General features: G+C 30.9%; 1 protein-coding gene across 2 annotated transcripts in view; it reads left to right on the top strand.

Moving 5' to 3' along the window:
* LOC129960288 (protein argonaute-2-like) overlaps positions 1-17587 on the top strand; it is a 29275-nt gene extending 11688 nt beyond the window's left edge. For both annotated transcript variants that reach the window (XM_056073592.1, XM_056073593.1), the window contains exons 2-5: positions 4360-4406; positions 7351-7464; positions 12681-15152; positions 17078-17587. In XM_056073592.1, the coding sequence (XP_055929567.1) occupies positions 4382-4406; positions 7351-7464; positions 12681-15152; positions 17078-17388 (2922 nt within the window). In that variant the 5' untranslated portion in view covers positions 4360-4381 and the 3' untranslated portion in view covers positions 17389-17587. The remainder of the gene's footprint in view (positions 1-4359; positions 4407-7350; positions 7465-12680; positions 15153-17077) is intronic.
* The last annotated feature ends 3766 nt before the right edge of the window (positions 17588-21353 follow it).

The raw sequence follows: 21353 nt of genomic DNA, 5'->3' as shown, positions 1-21353 counted from the left end.
ATATTATTCAAATATACACAAAATAAGCGTATATGAGTATTTTTTTATGATATATATTTATAATGTATATTTTTTGTGTATATTACTCATATTGTGGCAACTTTGCAAATGTAAAGATAAGTCAGTCGAATAAGAGAAATACTTTGATTATGATGCAATTAAAATTCAAGATTATTCACTGATTGATAAAATAATCATAAAGTGTCTATTGATTCTTATAAAATTAGATGCATCAAAGAGAGAGGAATTGATTATCAAAGAAAATATCTCTAAAATTCATCATTTTCATGAGTGACTGCATTCTGCCAAGCAATTTAGCATTTTATGTCCCTATGTTCTGAACATAAATAAGCACCATAGACATATCTTATTTCATCAATTAAACTGATTTGATGCTTTGTCAAGTCAGTATATCTTTCAATTAAGTATGTTCTCATGAGAACAAGGAGAGTCATTTTCTGATAATAACTCTTTGAAGCTCGAAGGGATGGAAAGTGGCAAGCTGATATTCAGGTTTAGATATTTATAACAGTATTCTACCAGTAATGAGTTAGTCAACTTGTAAAGAAAAGCTCGATCGCTTTATTATTTTTATTGGGATACATAGATTTGTAAAATTTATTCTGATGGAGTTTAGCATTGCATAAAAAAATCACCATTAGCAGTTTTGTGGTGGTTTTAATAGCGCTGTAGGATGCACTCTTTTTGTTAATACAATCAACTCCTCCTCTGGTCATATTCTAAAATTATTTAATTTTTTTTCTTTACTAGTATCAATCGTTATTATCACTAATATCAGTTGTCATGATTTGAAGCAAATTCCTCATATCTAAGAAATAAATACACTCCCAACTCAAATGAATTTTATAATAAATGATTACAATATACGATAAATAAAAATAAATAAGGATAGAGAGAACGAAAATGTAACGTAAGCGCAGTACTTTTAGTTTTAGGAACTTAAAATGGGCTACTTATAGTGAAAGTTAATTTTACTCTACTTCTTTGAAATCTATAGAGATAGATAAAAGGGCTAAAATTAATTAGTCATTGGTTTTGAGATAGAATATATGCAGGTAATCTGATGGATTACCCAAACTTAATGGGGAATAAGGCACTGTTTAAAGAGAAACAGAAGCAAAGAAATATTATTAAATGGATGAAAAGTATCTATAATAATAAATCATAGTTCAATTTACTCAGTTTTTCTAATGTAAGCACAGCATGCATCACATATTTAACGAGTCCTATGACTGTAACAAAGTGTGAACATTCATTTTCAAAAGTGAAGCTTATAATTAAAAAAAAAAACTATTTGTATAGCGATATGGGACATGAAAGCCATGAAAGTATGATGTTGCTTTAAACTGAGAACTATCCAGTCCAAACGAATTAATCTTGATGAAATAATTTATGAGTTTGCTTCCTTATCATTTAAAAATCGGTTTTTGTATATTCAAGTAAGACACATCACCGTATAGTTTTTTCGTATATATTTAAAAAAAATTGAGATTATTTATTTATTTTTTCATAAAAATTAAAAATGTATTAAGACTAAGATAAAATACTTCACAAAAATGCTCGTGTATGGAAAGATTTTAGCTAAATTTATAAAATAATATTATTGCTTGGCTATTTTTTTAAATTTTTGTATTTTATTGGCGTTTGTAAAATTGTTTGGTTTTAATTTTCGTTTACTTATTTCTCTATAATCTATTTATTGTTTTAAAATGGCTCGTAATGGCAAGGAAACAACAAATAGCAATTGAAAAGTAATTATTTTTCATTTTATGGGTAGTTGATCAATTCAGTATATTGTTAAATTAGTGAATTCATCTTATTCTGTAGTGCAGTATGTGATGAAATGCTTTAAAGAAGAAAATAAAAAGTGAAAACAATATCAGAAAAAGTGGTCCAGAAAAGTGAACTAAAGGAATTTATGGTTTAAAATATTTCTGAAAAATTTACATTTTCAGTGCTATAAAGATTTATGCAATGTTTACAAAATTGTCTTCAATTTCACTACAAACTATTCAACCACTGCTTAGATTAGTTGGATGACATGGGCATTCAGCGCAAAAAAAGTTTTTTTTTTTTTTTTTTTAATTTGTGCAGGGGGAAAAAAAGTCTATAATTTTTTGGTGTGTGTGTGTGTGTGTGAAATTAGCGATAAAAGAGACCAAAATATATTGAAGTCATGTCTTATTTTCAAAAATTCTAGGTTTTGATGGACTTATAATTGTATGAAGAAGAAAAAAGACGCAAAAATTTGATCCAAAGAATTTAGTTAGAGCATATTAGTAGTAGATTATAAAAGAAGTATTGGTTAACATCAGAACTAGGTAATTTGGAATCTCGTGTTGAATTTATAACGATCGCGAATTATATTTCGGGTTGGAGCAAAATAACTTCATAATTTCACTTTAACGACTGCATAAGAATCGGTTTATCTTTGCTTCAGATCGAAAGGGCTAGACATTTTTTAGATTGTGACCCTATTAAACATAAAATAAGAGATTAAGCATAAAAATTTCTGATCCATGCTTATTGGTTATTCCAGATGCAGTTCTGAATTTTTCGAATATTGATATTCATTTAGTCTTATCATCTTCAGTTTGGCGGGTGAATTTCAAAAGATGGCGTCACCATGCTAAATTTCGTTGTTCAAAAAATTCTTATTCGTTTCCGTGCTTTAAGTTTCGTTTTAAGAGGAAATTAATGTGACGCGGGGTTTTTCATAGTTGCCACAATATTTTATGATTGTTTTTAGTTTTTAAACATTGGAAGATCCAAAGTTAAAAAACTTTGGATGAATTTATGGAGTTCGTTTAGTAGTGCTTTATGCCAGAGTGTAGTAATGACGAAGAAGCATATGTCTGAAAATCAAAAATTCTGATTTGGTGACTTTTACCTGAACGACGACATTGTATTTAAATTTTATAGTAAAAATGCACACTGGTTTAGATTTTAAGCATTTAATTTTAAGCTGTGACTGCTTCAGCACATTGTTTGCCGAAACCAGCGAATTGATGTCATTTGATATATGAATTGGCACACTTAAGTTGTTTTAAACCAAAAAAGCTATAATGGACTCTGCAAGAAAACAAATTTGCTGGAAGATATAAAATTGTTTTGTGAAAATTGTAAAATTGTTTCCGGAAGATATAAAATATTGGTAATAATCCAATATAATACAAACTTTCGGTTTGTGATTAATATTAGAGGCTATGTAAAATGCTTTACAGAATCGGTTATTTTTAGGAATTTAAAACTTTAAATACATCTGAAGATGTCTGAAATCAGCATATATCTTAAACTCGCTCCTTTTAACATCCTATTATCAGATTAATCCAATTTAGAAAATCTTGACAGTACGGTAATTTCTGAATTCTGTGCCAAATCACGAATAAATCGCCAAACCGCCTGCAATTTCACCAACATAGTTACGATAATACACAAGCACCTTTTGATGCAATTATTTTCCCCTTCTTATTTTTGAATTTTATATTTGTCTAGGAAAACTTGTAATGAAACTTGTTTTATATTATATACTATGAAGCTGCAATATAAAAAATTCCATGTTTAATACGATTTTTTTCATTCAGATTGGATGAAGCTATTGCAAACATTTCTAAATAAGAGGGGGGAAATTATTTTTGCAACCATTCACATCCAGGCAAAATCCTATTTAGGGAAAATCTTATTATTATTTTATTTATATTTTTAGTTATCTCGGATTGTATAGAAATGGGATCATATCTTAGGTGAGTTCAGTGAAAATATTAAAGCATATATGTGCATATTGTTGTGAACCTTGGAGAAATATTAGAAATTAGAAAAAACAAATCACCTTTCATTTAGATTGACATCAATGAATTTTTCAACTGGCATCAATGTTTTCTTGCTATTTTAAAAAGAAAATTTGCCTTGTAATTTTGTTCAAAACTTCGTATGGTATATGAAAGTTGCAAAATCAAAAACAGTAGTAACGAATCTATGCAAAAAGTTATTTTATACATTTTTTTTAGAAGTTGAACGAAGCGCAAACATGCGATTCAATAAAGATAAACTGCTGCCACTTTAATTATTGCCCTATTTTACTGAGCTTTTTATCATTTGTTATAATTGGCAGTCTTTAATAAGAAATTATCTGTAAATGTAGCAACGAAAGATCCTGATTCCTTTAGAATCTGATTTTAAAGGCATTAATTCTGGGATTATTTTGAATCTAGATGAAACAATGGCGTGAGGAAAAGAATAAAAAAATTGAATGAGAAATATTTTTTTAATCATTATAATTTTAATCTTAATAATTATCAAGCAATAAATTTATTTTGTTTGGAAACTTTTCTTTTGCAGGTTACTGTAATCGCCGACTAAAATGCCACGAAAAGGAAAAAGAAAAGGTGCGTCTTTGCTTATTTATAACAACTTATTTAACACTGATGTTTTTAATACTAAACTGAGTCTTTCAAAAAAATTTACATTTAAAAATATTTGGCTTAATTAATAAATTTGATGGGTACTGACATATAATCAGTAGATATATTTTAATTAGAATTGCCCATATGTGTTTAATACTGCCGACAATAAGCTCGAAAAAGTAGAATAATATTTCTGATCGGATAGAAATTGTGTCTTTTGGGTACTGAGTCTGTATATTTTTCTAATTTAAAAATAGACCTTGTTCAACTGATATGACATCATCAAAATGACGAATAAAAAAAACTTGAAATATTCGTATTTTAATATTTTTTAAAAATAGGGATTTTTAATATTGATATTTATAGGGATTTTTAAAATTTTTAATATTATTTTTTTACTTTATTCTTAGCAAGCTTAAATGCTGGTTTGTTAGTAATTTTTAAATACAGCTGTAGACATTGGCTCTAATTGAGAGAAAATAACATTATATTAAATTGTATTAATTATTAATTCAGTTGTATTTAATCGGATGATACATTTTTTGTGATATAAATATTATCACCCAAGTTAAGGACAGCAGTAAAATCTTGCTTTTAAAACATTTAAAATTTCTGTAATTTCTGCACAGAATTCAAAATACATTTCAAAAAAAGTAATACGCAGCAATAAATATTTTAAGCCCAATCGATGAAATTGTTTATAAATTAGATATAAACAATCCCCACCCCCCATATATATTGTATATATTTGGGACATAACACAGTGAATATAAGTTCCTTCTTAAATGCCTGTTAGTGGGCTTAAGCCCTGACACCTATTACTGTGTCTACAATAATCAGTTTTTAGAGCAATGCATTAGAATTATTTTTATACACCTGGGATTCTTCATATGGGAAGGTAACCAACATTAATTTTTTCTAAATCCCCAAATTACCAATTGCAGAAAATTCGAAATGATTTTCTAGACAGTGTTGTTTGATTAATGTTTGTAGTGTAACTCGTTTTATATGAGGAATACTTGATTACTCCACACCTCTTGATTGACTGTCTATGGTCTTGGTCACTTGTAAATAAAGGGTATATCAATTCAATCTTGTAACACTTTTAGGCACGTCCTGTTGTGATTTCGAAATCAGAAGATTTAGAGCTCGGAACGAGATTCCGACGATGAGCCGCCTAAACATGTGTAACTTGTCCACGTTAAATCTGATAGTCGTATACTAAACGTAACTCCACTGATACAACGCGGAAGTTTCAAGCAAAATAGTTAAATTGAATAGTGCTTAATTGTGAGCATAAATATTTAAATTCCATACTTAATGAAAACAGAGACATTTCTAGAACTGTTAATAAAATAGAAAACTAATATGTTTAAAATGTCTAGAAGTTTTAGATATTTGGAAATTTTTTGATGGAATGGAATTATGATCAACCGTCTGCGTCATCTTACACTCATGACCCAAGAAGTGCAGTATTCTGGGCGATGCTGAGTTCTAAAAATCAAAAACGTCTTAGAGAGAGGAGTCAAGTTATACTCACATGATTCTGTTTGCATATTTTCCAAAATGGAAAGCGTGACATCTCACAAAAGGCAAGGCAACCTGAAGCTTAAGAATACACGCACGGTTTTAGATGTCAGATGGATCATCATATCTGGTGCAATGATTCTTGGAATATTAGGCTGCTTAGCAATTCAAAATTTGATACACATTAAAACTTGAGTGAAGAATTAATATGTGGTGAAAGCTTATAAGCCAGTTAACAGCGCCCCTACACGAGCAATTGCTTTTGTATTGTGGTCATGTTACTGGGCTGCGAACCACAAGGTCCCAGGTTCTATCCTCGCTCATTCCACACAAATATATATTCTCTGTTTTTTTCGTTGCCGATTTGCAGAGAATATTTTTGAACTCTTTAGAAAAATAATTAAGAATCAATATTGTTGCATGAACAATGAAATTTAAGCATGTGTTTTAGTCATTCTTGTTTAGAATAGAGAAATATTTAATGTCTGAAAACCACTATCTCATTACTTTATTACCTTTAATTATTGTTCTGACAGGGTTTCAAGAAAACTCGCCATATTCCAAAAATTTCTGAATTTGCTTAAGAACATCAGACGTAGCTACAATTTTCATTATCATGAAAGTTATTTCCATGGATAGTTCACTGTCTGATAGAGCGCTGATTTTTTTCGCGGTAGTCAGAAATTATTTGGGAATACGTGCTGGAAACCTCACCGAAAATATTAAAACAGAGTTTAGGGTTTAAGTTCAGTATGATATGATGCTTTAGTGATCAAGTTTGCTTTCCAGTCACAAGATCAGATTTACGCATTCTTAATTTACTTTTAATATCAAAACATAAAATTAAGGCGTTTAAGCTGTGCCTCGGCTGAGTGCGTATTTGCTTACCGATTTGGAGGAAAAGGTGAGAAAGGGATACTCGTATGGGATGACAGCATATCCTCATTACGTCACATATAGCCAACGCGCAACATGTTTTTAACAATTTCTGATTTGCACTTGACTATACAATTTTTCACAATCAACTATACAATTTTTTCTGCTTCAGATTTCTCGTACAATTTGTGCAGCATTTCATTTTGAAACAGTAAAACATTTGAATTTATTTGCAAATTTCGTGAGAATAGATACATTTCTGTATGTGTTTATTGAAGTTTATGCCTTAATGAATGCTGCATAACGTATTTCAACTTATTTTCCCAAACTTCATTTCCATCTTGCAATATGGTTTTGCGCATGATAGCTCATAGTTAATAAAGTTATGGCTAGACAATACCCATTCCTAAATAAACTGAGAATATATTTTACTGAGAATTTTCATATGTAGAATGTGAATCTAGAATTTCATATCTTTTGGGCCATTTTTGGTGTAATATTTATGCTGCTACTTTTTAATTAGGTCGAAGCGAGGCACCCCCATCTAGGCAGTCCCAAACTCAACCAGGTAGAGGGCATGGAGAAGTTGGAAGACATCAAGAAAGTCCATCAAGCAGTGTCACTCCTCTCGTCAGAGGTATGTATTTTCAGTTGTTTTAAAAAGTCTTCCATCAATGATGGCAGTTCCATTCATAGACCTCCAGATCTGTAATGATCTCTCTTTCTCTCTCTTTTAATCTATGACTACCTTATTTGAAATTTAGACAGGGGTTGATGATCTGATGTTATTAGCTCTGTTTGACCGCAATTAAATATGTAACAAATTGATATTCCATAAATCACAAAGCAGATGTGAAAGAAGAAATTAAAACAATATTTGAATAATAAGCTGTGAATAATAAGCAACATAAACTGTGTACATGGCTTAATTTATGTTTAGCTTAGATACATTTACAACTATTCCTAAAACTACTCCACAACATATAAGACTATTTCATGAATGGGCCTAGGTAACAAATCGCATATTCTCGATGTCCCCAACAGTGGCAATATTTTCCATATTGATGGACTTCTAATTAATTTCTTTTGATCCTGCACTTTTTTGATTTTGGACACTGAATTTAATTCATTGGTAATTTTATTACATTCCTTAAATTAGCATAACTCAATGAATAAACATTTCAAAACTAAAATAGATCATAGAGAAACAAAACCGCATCTTATACTGAAAGTCTGCACCTAATTCTAAAGACGACAAAATTATCTTTGTGCCATCAATATTTAGAACCTTTATTTTGTCTTATTCGGGAAGGGAAAGCCTAAAATAACAATTAGAAGTGATCTTCGAAACATAAGTAATTTACATCGAAAAATATCAGTTTTTTTTAGGGATTAGAATAATAACATTTCCCTTAAAAATAAATTAGACTGCTTTTTATCTTTTTCTTGCACATTGAATTCTGCCATGAGTGGCAACTTTCCGACTGGACAAACTGGGTGGCTGCTAAAGGCCTTTGAGCTAAAAGGGAAGGGTTCGGTCAAGTTGATTAAAAAAAAATTCGTGGCCCAGTATTGCAAGATAATAAATATGTGAAATTTGCTAATACCAATGATTAAAATTTTGGATCAATTAAATCTTGAAATGTTAAAAATTTTACAAAGTAAGATAAGTCCAGGAATCAGCTGCTTTATCAGAGTCAATTCTAAAGGCGCAATGACTCCGCTCGGGCATAAATGGGTATATGATAACCAAAGCAACCAATTTTTGCCTATTTTTTATTGGTTATTGTCATGATTAACAAAAGTTGCAATAGTTTTGACTATGTTTTGAGATCAATATCTGCTTTGTAAATAGTTTCTTTCAGTTGAACAGTATGAGGCATTATTAGTTTCAACAGATGATATGAAAAAAAAAATGAATTAATAAATAAAATGAAAAATATTATACGTAACGCTACTGGCTCGTAGAAAAGAAAAGAAAAATGCATATTTAGCGAAATCCTGAAAAAAAAAATGGTATTTGTTAAGTTAAAATTTGTATTAACAAAGCTTCTGCAAATGGAATTAAAGCTGGTGAATCATCAACCTTTTTATCAGCTACTTCTATAGATAAACTGGGAGTAGATAACTTAACAGTAGCAGTGTAGAATTTGAATATATGTAGTTAACTATAACAATAAGTTTGATGTTTTTATAATGTTCGATCAGAGCGTAAGGGATTTTAAATGCTGATAAAGTCTCTCAAGAATCTGAAACAGAATGGCAATAGAACTCGTATGTGAACAAAAAGTCGGGAAATTTTTTCCGTCTGGAAAAGGCAGGGAAATTCGTAAAAAATATCTAAAAATCATGAAAAATTGCTGACGAGAGCATTTCGTGCCAACCTTGCTCTCGAGTAGCGATTTTGTATTACCATTCTCTGCAACCGTTTCTAATATCGATAAAATGATAATAAAATAATAATGGTAATAGATAATATTAAATGGATAATAATGATAATAGATAATTTTAAATAAATAATAATGATGATAATAGATAATAATAGTAATGATGATAATAGATAAAATTAGAGAACAACCCGTGATTGCTTTTTTTTCAAGGGTATGGTGACTTTTAGAATTTCATTGTGATAAGTTGACGAATGTGGCTAACCGCAATCATAGTGCAACATCCATGAAGATTTGTTTTTTTATCTTTTCAAAGAAAAAAGTTAATAAATTTTGATTTGTCCTGCTCTCAACGCGCTTAAATCCATGCAAATGATAATTATACTTTCCCATGGTGATAGTAATGCTGATTTTCCATCTATAAAGATTGTCTATGTATAAATATGAACGAACAAATACTTATTGCAAGAATATTTTTTTCTTGACACCATTGAAGCAAATTGTGGAATAATTAATTTTGAAGTGTCATATAAAAAAATTAAGTATGAGAAATTCACTAGCCTGATATAAAAATTATAAAAACACGAAAAGGAATCAAACAAAGATTTGAAGAGGAAAAGTAAAGCAGAGTATCAGCTTCAGTAATTAAAAGAAGAAAAAAAAGTCGAGGCAGCTCAGAAAGAGAGTTTTAAAATGACAAGTAAGAAATTTCAAGCCTCAGACTTTTGCAAAGGAAGCTTTTTAAACTTTTTAATTCACTTAAAGCAGGCCTTGTTGATCTAAATGAATTGCTCATTATTAATATTTTAATAAATGATTATTATTCCTAATATTTTACATTTTAAGTGTAATAGTTAAGAAATGGCTATTTTTATGCGAGTTATCTATAAATTAGTTTCTTTTGTCTATTATTAATTTTAATAATAGTTCGAATTTAAAAAATGATCTTAATTTATGGTTGGAGCAATTTATATCTTATAACTTGTTAAAGAACATTTAAAATTATATTTTTGTAGTATTTCTGTTTTTAAATTTTTCCTGAATACAAATTATGCGATTTTTATATTTATGCTACAACATGTTATTCTGGTACCCTACTAATTAGTTATTAAACTGTTTTTCGGTTTTGAGCAAAGATTATAATAATTTTTACTGTTTACATAATTTAACTATTCTTGCAAAGAGTAGTTTTAATGTTTCTCAAAATTGTGGAATGCAGTTTTAATGCATTTAGGGGAATATGCAGCTTTAGAAGTAAAGTATTTTGTAGAAATTCCCAGTATTTTTTACTATCCAGTGAAATATAATATACTGTTTTGATAGTGTTCATTCCATTAAAAAAATTAAAATATTTTTTATTATGTTAAATTAACTCGTCTGAGTGTTTTCTATAACAAAAATTGTATATAAACAGCACCTCTGTGAGAAAACGAAGAAACTAACATAATTAAAAAATTGCAAAACACAAAGACCTAAATACCGATATAATACAGAGAGCCATAAAATAACTTTCCCTCTTTGGCATCATCTGCAACTAAAACGAATGAACGAAATGAAACCATATTTCATATACAGACTGTGAAAGGCATGGAGAGCTGAATTCGTAGAAAAAAAATTAGTACCAAAAGTTACCTACAGGGGAAATATTGGCGCTGTAGTACAGTTATGATTAAATTCATGAAACTCACAGAAAATAATCTTTTATTCATCCACATTAGGATCCCCTAAATTCAGTGAAACATTTTCAGTATGCTGACCTTTCCTGTGTACAACATATTGCATACTGTGTATGACGTTCTCCACTGCTGTATGTAAACTGGGATACCCCACAGATATAAGTAACATGGGGTAATGACCGGGGAACAGGATGGCCATTCCGTCTGAAAGTATTGATTGATAACTCTCTGAGTACCGAAATGCTGTCGTAAAAGGCTCTGCACTTAACGATGAATATGTGGCCGTTCTCTATTTAGCTGGAGAATTAATGGTGCAGGAAATAGGACCTGTTTGATTGAGATTCACCAAAAATTACGACGATCCGATTAAGAAATTGGCCGTGAAACCGTACCCTACGGTCAGATTTGCGAAAGGCAATGGTATTTCTTAGAACACTGTGGGACGTTCACGTGTTGAGCAGTTCTGAGTATTGACAGACTCATTAAAATAAAAATGAGCCTCATCTCCCCACAATATTTTCCAAGGCCAGTCAATGTAGATCGTCATTCAAGCAGAAAACATTAAAGCGAAAGTGAGTCGCGTTCCTCGTTCGTACGTGACAGCAACGCCAATATTTATTTATCCTATCGCAACTTTTGGGTTTTTTTTTTTTTTTTTTTTTTGTACAGGATTCATCTTCCAATGCCTAACACAGTGTGAATATGAAATGTGTTTCATTTCGTTCATCAGTTTTCGTTCATCAGTTTTCGTTCATCAGTTTTAACTGTAGAATCAGTTTTCGTTCATCAGTTTTAACTGTAGAATCAGTTTTCGTTCATCAGTTTTAACTGTAGAATCAGTTTTCGTTCATCAGTTTTAACTGTAGAATCAGTTTTCGTTCATCAGTTTTAACTGTTTAACTGTAGTTTAAACAGGAAAAGTTATTTTATGACCGCCTTGTATTTTTTAAAGGATAAACCTTTATACTTAAAGTAATTCTCTGGGGAAAATTGATTCCGCAGCACATAAGCTGTATACAAAATAAGTGGAGTATTCTTGATTTGATGAGAGTTTTGGATTTTTACATAAGTTATTAAACATGGAAGACGACCAATTTTTGAGAAAATGGTGACAACTTATACAAACCTATTAGAATAACTTATTATAAAAGTTAGTCAAGAATGCAAACATTAAGCTGTGCATGCATTTGAACTAGAAGAAAACGCTCTCAATGTATCTTGGAAGTTCTTAAAAGTAATTCTTGAAAAAAAGTTTGTCGTGTTTTTTTCCGAACTGTTAGTGCACAGAAAAAAGATCTCGTATTATCTTTATCCCTTGAACAAAAATGACGAGTTGCACTCGCCAGAAATTGATACTCGATTGTTTTTATGAAAGAAAAACTGTAAGTTTCTATATTAATGTCTCCTTTAGAAAATTAAATTGTCTGCCTGAGCAGTGCTGACTAAAAATAAACTACAGCTAAAAGGGGTTAAAAGAATTATGTGAGAAACTCGTCAACAGAAGATAAAGCTTAAATGTCTCATGCTTTGTTTCAAATTTTGAACTTGTTCAAATAGTTGAGTTCGATGAAGTGATTAAAAATTTTCCTGCTTTAATGCTGCTTTAATAGTATGCTGAGTTGAACTGTATGATTCTGTTTATGAGAGTGAATACATTCAGTTTTCATAACAAAAGCATAGCACTTGGCATGCAATGAATAAAACGGTAATATTTTTCTTTGACTTCCAAAATGTTTTAATGATCTTTGTGCAGTCAAGTTGAAATAAATTCATTTTTACTGTCTTTTTAGGCCAACCTTCTCCTGAGTTAAGTCAGCCGACACCAGTACACGAACCGCCTGCTCCCCAACCCGAAAGAAAGGCAGTGGATACAGTTAGTGCACTAGGAATAGAATTGAAACAGAAATTGGCTCTTACACCAGCACTGCCTGCTAAACCTACCCCTGGAAAACTCGGGAGAACCATAAAATTAATTGCGAACCTTTTCAATTTTCAAGCTCCTAGTGGGAATGTGTACCATTATGATGTCGAGATCAGCAATTACGGTCAGAGTATGACTACAAAACAACCGCCTCCAACCCCACCAGCCGCGACGCCGGAAGAAGATAAAGAAAAAATTAAAAAAGATCATTGTTTGAGTATCAAAAAGAATAGAGAGATCATAAATGAATTGATACAGACCGATGTAAAATTCAAAGGCCTTTATCCTGCATATGATGGGATGAAGAATATGTATACAAGGGAACCTTTAAAAATAGGCAAAGAACTGAAATGCGAGGTTACTTTGATAAAGGAGGATGATCCAGGTGATCCAAATTATCCCGAGGGTTTGAGGACTTTTGAAATAATCATTAAACCTGTTCAGAAGCCCAAAACACAGGATTGTGCTATTAGTTTGGATCCCATTCATGCTTTATTTGCTGGTAAGGTCACTTCAGTACCACAAGAAGCTATCATGGTCATGGAAACAATACTCCGACAAGGACCCTGCAAACGCCATACAACTATTCGTCGATCGTTTTTCTATCCTCCTGCGCCCCAAGATATTCACCCTCTTGGTGGTGGACTGGAAATCTGGTTTGGATATCATCAGAGCTCTCGTTTGGGCCAATGGAAACCACTGGTTAACATAGATATAACGTCTTCTCCTTTTTACCAGAAAGGTCCTGTTTTGAAGTTCATCGCAGACTTTTTGCATACCGATGTTCTGCAGTTCCAACAAGTTGCAGGTCTCAAAAGCAGTGACATTACTAATATAAGCAAAGAGCTAGCAACAAAGCGCATTGAAGTGATTCATTTACCGTACAGAAAGAAATATCGCGTAGTTAAATTGACACAAAAGAGTGCCAATAGAATATATTTTTTTGTAACTTCAGATGGTCAGAGTGTGAAAATGTCTGTAGCACAGTACTTTGCTCAAAATTATACACCCTTGAAGTATCCCCATCTTCCATGTATTCAAGTTAATCCTGAAAACAGAGGAATATTCATCCCTATCGAAGTTTGTCATTTAGTCGAAGGACAGTATTGCAGGAGAAACTTGGATGAGAGACAAAAGGCTGAGATGATCAAGTTTTGTGCAAAACCACCTCAAAGGAGATTAGAAGAAATAAAAGAAACCATTACATCATCCAAATTCAATGAGGACCCTTGCGTTAGAGAATTCGGTATGAAAGTTTCAACTGACCCTTTATCTTTGGACGGAAGGGTTATAAATGCTCCAAACGTTACTTACAGAGACCGCAGGATTACACCACGAGATGGCTCCTGGGACATGATGGGTAACCAATATTATCGATGTGCTGAAATAAATACCTGGGTATTGTTAAGTTTTTCGGATGGCCGTTTTTGTGGTCAGCGTCCTTTAGGACGTTTCGCAGAACTTCTGTGTCGAATTGCATCGGAACAAGGTATTGGCATAAGTCAACCAGCAACAATTGATATTATAAACACTCCTCGCCCAAATATACAAAACATTCTTACGCAAGTCCAGAAAAAATACAAGCCCAATCTAGTAGTAGTAGTTGTTCCTGGTAGAAATAATGTTTTATATGGAGAAATCAAACACGTGGCGGAAACCGTGCTTGGCCTCGTCACCCAGTGTATTAGAGACAATAATGTCGTATATAAATGCACTCCGGCTTTAGTAAGTACCTTGTGTCTAAAAATTAATGCTAAGACGGGTGGCGTGAATAATTCCTTAACTATTGGTGAAACACCAGTCATTATGCAAAAGCCAGTTATTATCATTGGGGCCGATGTGACGCATCCTGGACCTTCAGTTGAAATGAAACCTTCCATTGCTGCTTGTGTGGGGAGCTTGGATGCTACCTTCTCCAAATATGCTGTTACACTAACTGCAATGATAAACAAGAATGAGAAAAAGGAATCTGTAGAGATTATTTCAAATTTAAAAGAAATGGTGATAGAACTTTTGAAGAGATTCTTCATAAACACTAATAAAAAAAAGCCTGAAAAAATCATATTTTACCGCGATGGCGTGAGTGAAGGGCAGTTTAATCAAGTTAAAGAGGAGGAGGTGAGATCCATCAGAGAAGCTTGCACTGCGCTAGAATCCTGCTATCAGCCTGGAATAACTTTCATTGTTGTTCAGAAGCGTCATCATGTGAGATTTTTTCCCGAAGATGCAAGAACAGGAGTTGGTACAATGCGAAATGTCCCTGCTGGAACTACTGTTGATACCACTGTAGTGCATCCCCTGAACTACGACTTCTTTTTGTGCAGTCATTTTAGTATACGAGGTAAGCATACATTCACTTCGGAAGTCTCTTTCGTTAATTAGTATTAATTTGCAATTTTGAGCTACATAAAACTTAACTATTATTGGAAATAATCTTTGTGCACTCTTAAAACTTTTTCGAAGGTGTTAAGTGCACGCAAATGATGGTAATTTTTCTAAAATTTTCACTAAAATAATTTTCAAGATGAATATTTGGTGAAAATTGAGATATTTTGTATGAAGAAGCTCAGTATTACTTTCGTACTGAAACCAAATATATGTTTGGACATTGAAATATTATATTCAAAATTTCTTATAAACGCATTATCAAAATTCTACAATTTGTTTGGGTGAATTTTGCCTTTTACAAGAATGTTTTACTTGAACACAAATTGAGGCAAAATTAGTGCAAAACTGAAAATGTATAGTCAAGGATGTCGTTAAATAGGAAGTGCGTAGACTTTCCTATGAAAGATGCCTAGGTCTGTAAGGGGTAGGAAAGTTTTGACAGTCTTACAAGTATTAACCCTTTACACTCGGATGTCATTTTGACTTCACTTGATTTCGATATTTTCAAAAAATGCAGAATAGCGAAAAGAAAAATTAATCGAAATAAAATCAACTAATGCAATTATACATTTTTTTCCCTCGTAAAAATAAAAATGAGCCACGAATAATATTTCAAACTATATTCTTTAACTAATGGTGCATTAATTACTAGGGAAAGTAAAAAAGTAAGGGTACTTTTGCTATTTCTCTTTCCAGAGTTTGGTAACGCTGTTAGTATCCAGCGCTGAATTAGGATAGGATTTCCAGCACTGTTAATATCCAATGCTGTAGTCGATAGCATTTCTATGCACGGTGTAACTCTTTTTCCCGTTTAAGTCGTTAAGTGTAGCAGACCATTAAATATGGCTGCTCTATTGTTGATCTGCACCAAGTAGGAAATGAGGGAAGTGATTCGCTTTTTGTTTGCGGAAGGTGTTAAATATGTGGAAATTTTCGTCGACTGCAACATCCAATATCACCAGAAGTTAAGTAATTTAAACGTCATCCATCAGCTGGTAAGATTATGCTAACCCTATTTTGGAAAATGTAAGGTGTATTAGCTGTCCATTTCATCCCAAGAGGCGAAATTGTAAACTGTGAGAACTTTTGTGATGTGTTGCGAACTAAATTGAAATCTGCAGTCAGATCCAAACATCGTGGAGAGCTGCGGAAAAGTGTCATCCTGCAGCAAAATAACACTCAGTCACATTCTGTTTAACGGACGGCCGAAACAATAAAGGAGTTGGGATTCGAAGAACTGGTACAGCTGTCATACAGTCCGGACCTGGCTCCGATTATTTTCATATGTTTTGGACCATAGAAGAAAGCGCTGAGGGGAAGAAGACTTGCAACCGATGAAGAAGTCATTGACGTGGTGCAAAATTGGTTACAGATACAACCGAAAAACTTTTTTTTTTTTTCTGACGGAATAAAAAAACTTTTGAAATGTTCGGAAAAGTGCATTGAAGTCCAGGGTTGTTATGGAGAAAAATAATGTATGTTTCAGTTTTCTTTAATTAGAATAAATGCACCTTTTCTCAAATATCCTTTACTTTTTGACTCCCTCTCTTACATTTCCATATGTAAAAGTTTAAAATGTTAACGCGCCTAGTGGTTTTGTAGTTGCAGAAATAAATGTCAGAGCGGACATCGTCTTCGTCGATTTTGTTTACTAAAATATTGACCTATATGGAGAATTAAAAGGTTCACCAATGTGCAGCATCTGAGTAGAAATGTTGATTGATATAAAATGATTATGCATATATTAATCTAATTATGATAAAAATGATATGCATATATTATATGGTATAAAATGATTATTCATATGTTAATCTAATTATATGCATATACCGTTCATTAACTATTGTTTTTAAAATCTGCCATTTTTTTTCTTTGCAGGTACTAGTAGACCAGCCCATTATACTGTTATTGAAGATGATAATGATTTTAAATCTGATGATCTTCAAAAGTTAACATATTACTTATGCCATACCTTTGCCCGTTGCACCAAGAGCATCTCAGTTCCCACTCCTGTACAGTATGCCCATTTAGCTGCATCCCGTTCGAGACAGCACCTGTTAACATACATAGAGGAAACTAGTGCCATGAGCACCTCATCAGATTCGTCTCATTCCCTACCTGTATTAGAAACCACCAGGAAGGCGATCAGTGTTGTGGAAAATATGAAGGACTCTCTGTACTTTGTGTAATTTCGCAGTTCAGTTAAGCGAATACAATTTTTTTTTTCTGTTTTTATTAAATCCTTGTTTATTTGCCATCTATTTGTAAAAATTTAAAGAAAAATTTATTAGGAATTTTTAAATCGAAATGATTTTGAATTTCGATTTAATATGATTTTTTTTGTATTGAAACACTGATGTAAATCGTTGAATAAAATGTGGAATTCCAGTTTTCCCTCTTTGTTAGTTTTTTATATAAATAGATATGATTACATCGACAACATTATATAGATGACAAATATAGTAAAATGCCGCATGTTTTGCGCCCAAGTAACAAGGCAATATCGAAATAACGGTCTTTTTGAAGATAAAAATTTAAATTTGTAATTTATAGATGCGAGATAAAATATACGGAATGATTCAATAGCAGTGTGACATTATTTTACTTGAATCATTTAATAATTAAAATTAAATTATTAAAATCATTGTTATTAAAAATAATAATTTAAAGTAATAATCATTACTTGAGACTAAATTAATGATTTAAAAACTGTTGACTTAAAAATTTTTCATTAATAATTTTTAAGTAAAAAAAAAGTTTAGAATGAGTAAAAATAACAAATTTCTTTTATTTTCAACAAAATAGCACCATTTAAATACTCTTTAATTATAGGATTGGATATTTTTGAAATTAAAAACAACATTACGTGGTAAAATTATATAATAAATCCTATTTTATATTTATATCTTTTATTATTATATTATGGACAATCGCATGTTGAGATTTTCCTCAATATGTTTTATATATATTCGGTTAAACTATCTTGGAAATCAATTTTTTAATGCATCATTTTCATTGACCATAACTGCCAGAGAGCTCGGGCATTCTTGAATTATTGACATTCTATAACAGATTTTCAGCAGTTTTAGTTTCGTAAAACTTCATTCACCACTGGCATTTGTGGCCACCAGGCATTTGTAAATGTTCGACACTGTCATTTTTTTCGGGAAAATTGATTGTACCATATTATCATACATCACTTCATAAGAATTCTTTGCAGATACTATTTTTTCTCCGTTTATTTCGAGAAGTTGTGACAGGAAGAATTTAAAATGCATCTTTTCACTACGAAATTTAAATACAGTATTCAATGAACAATGTTCTTTAAATTTTTCATCAGCTTCCTTAATTTCAATTTTTGTTCTTTTTTGGAAAAATAACCAAATATTAAATAAACTTTACTATATGTTTCAGAACGCCATGAAAGTTCTGGGCGTAGCATATTTAACACTTAATTTTGTTATGACAGTTTTTCCTTTCGTCTAAGTATAACATCCTCTGTAGTACCACCACCTTCGAAATGTTTTTTTTTTTTCATTTGCTTTCGAATACTAATTACCAAGCTTTTCTGGTAATATAAATGTCCAAGTTTTGCCACTTTTCATTACACGACGAATTCTGCCGTCAGAAATGGGAAAGAAATCTATTCTTTACCTTTTTAATCGACAGCTTTTAAAGACTGATAAAAACCGAATCATAAAGCAAAATTTAGAAGGGGGGAAAAACCTGTGCACATTTTTATGAAGATCCATGCTGGCAGTAATATAGAAATACAGAAATCATTGCTTTAAAATTTGATTAATTTACTTATATTGTTATTCAAAGCTCTTCAGCTATTAATTCAAAAGTATTAAAAATAAAATAGACTATTTAAATCTCATTATCCTTATAGTTACCAGAGGAAAATTAGAGTCAACATCTAACTTTGACTACAGTTTTAACTTCGAAAAATTTTAAAGATATATTTATAAATATAATAAATGGCATATATTTCGAGATTTGAAAATTTTAGATTAGCTAACTGAACTTTCACTTGCAAAATTTTAAATAATATAAATGAAAAGCATAGCATTTCATACCAATTTAAGGTTGTTATTGTTTTATTAGCAATATATTCTGCTCTGGTTGCTAAACTAATAACTAATTTTTCTAAAATAATCTTTTTTAAAGATTCACTTTAATTTAATTTGCTAGAAAGAGTTAATGTGTATCAAATACATGATTAATAAATAAATATTTCACTAATTTATTCCAAAATCATAGCCATTGTATTAATGACCATGTGGAAAGGAGTAAAATCCTATTGCTTGTGGCAATCACACATGATATAACAGATCTCGCCATAAATAGAAAGCTGCTTCGAATTCTAACTCAAACTTAATTTCTATTTCTATACGGCATTCAAACAGAATAAATGCGCTTTTTTTATTTTATCATGAACATTTATTAATAGATTATATTTGCTGAACTTTCTTAGAAATAGTTTAAAAAAATAATGGTTTTATAAATAGATATTTAATATTACAAAGCTTAATATAATAGAATAAAAAATTTGCTCACCTCTTTCAAAGTAGGTTTAGCTTTAACTGTACAAGTTACAGCGTTTTTCAACGTCTCGCAACAACTCCGATTGAAGAAAAAAAAAAGCGTCTTTGTTTTTATCTTCGTCTCGAACCATTGGTAACAGAGATATTTGACCAATGGGAGTTGAAGGAATAGAACTGCATTTTTCTCAGACATAAATTTATGAAGGTAAAAATATTTAACCTTCCTTTATAAAGATGAGACTTTTATGTGATTTCGAAATATTTAATGCTGACAAAACTTAAAAAAAAAAAAAAATGTGCATTTTCCACAAATAAAAATAAAGGATACATTTTTTTTAAATCCGTTTTTCTATGGGTATTTTTTTCAAGGAATTAAGTATTCGTGTTAAATTGTGTAATAGTTCTTAAACTTGCTGAAAGAATTTACAGCTTGATTATTGATTTATAACGCATAGCTGTATTTAAAGAATTTAATATTTTGAAATTTCTGTAATGAAGATGTCTCTTATTATAAATGTCATTTACTGAATTTTAATGCTTCTAAAAATTTTTTTTTCTGAATCTAAATACTATTTGCAGAAAATATAAGAAAAAAATTCATAAACTAGTTGGATAGAACAAAATAAACTAACGTCTTCAAAAAAGAAAAGAAAAGCACACAAATATAGAGATAAGATTAAAGTAGCGGCTTTTAAGTATCAATAATTTGGCTTTAATAAATGTTAGTATTCTCATAAATGGCTTCACTTTAACAAAAAATCAACCATTTTATTATTAGTAATTCTTTTTCTGTTGAATAATAAATACTGTCCTTGTTTTGTTTTTTTTTCCAAAATTATAAAATTTTCGTAATTTTGTTCTTCATATATGTTTTTTATGAAAGCTTATATACTAAACGTATTAATGAACAATTATTTTATGTTGGAAATAATCCTAAAAATCCGTAAAATAAGTTAAAATAATAATATGTCTAACGATTTCTTTTTTTCCTGTGACCTCATACTGGGATAGTTTAAATAATTATATTATGGAATTAAAAAAAAAGAATTCGTATTTTTTTCTACCATTTAAAAATATTAAATTAATACGAAAATAAGTAGATAGCAAAAACACAAAAAAATAAAAATCAATAAATATTCATGATAACTGAGAAGATAAATTGACGTTTCTACGACTGGAGAATCTTCAGACGGTTGTGTGGTACTGGCGCTCAATAAATTTCCTCCTACCTCATTAAAGGGTGTGTTTTCCGCTCAAGCCTTAAAAAAGGCTACCACGTTATGAACTTTATCTTTGCATGTAAGATTTGGAGATTTTACAATGTACGACAAATGGTAATCAAATCACTATGAGAGCGAGAATGATACTCCTTGTCTCTGATAACGAAACGAAACTTCCGTGAGAAAAATGCTGATGACCCGTACCACGTTTGAGATGAGTGTTGAAAATAATAAATATAAAGTGTGAGAAATTTGCTTTAAAAATGTATTTATTAAAAAGGAACACGTTTATAACTTTCCCACACGGAAGGCATTTATAAAAATTATAATTCTGATGTGCAAAATACAAATTTAATCTAATAAAATGAATTATAATTTTTAGTTTTA

Source organism: Argiope bruennichi, chromosome X2, assembly GCF_947563725.1.
Source record: "Argiope bruennichi chromosome X2, qqArgBrue1.1, whole genome shotgun sequence".
NCBI lineage: Eukaryota > Metazoa > Arthropoda > Arachnida > Araneae > Araneidae > Argiope > Argiope bruennichi.
Note: the sequence above shows the minus strand (reverse complement) of the source record. Positions and strands in the feature narration are given on the sequence as shown.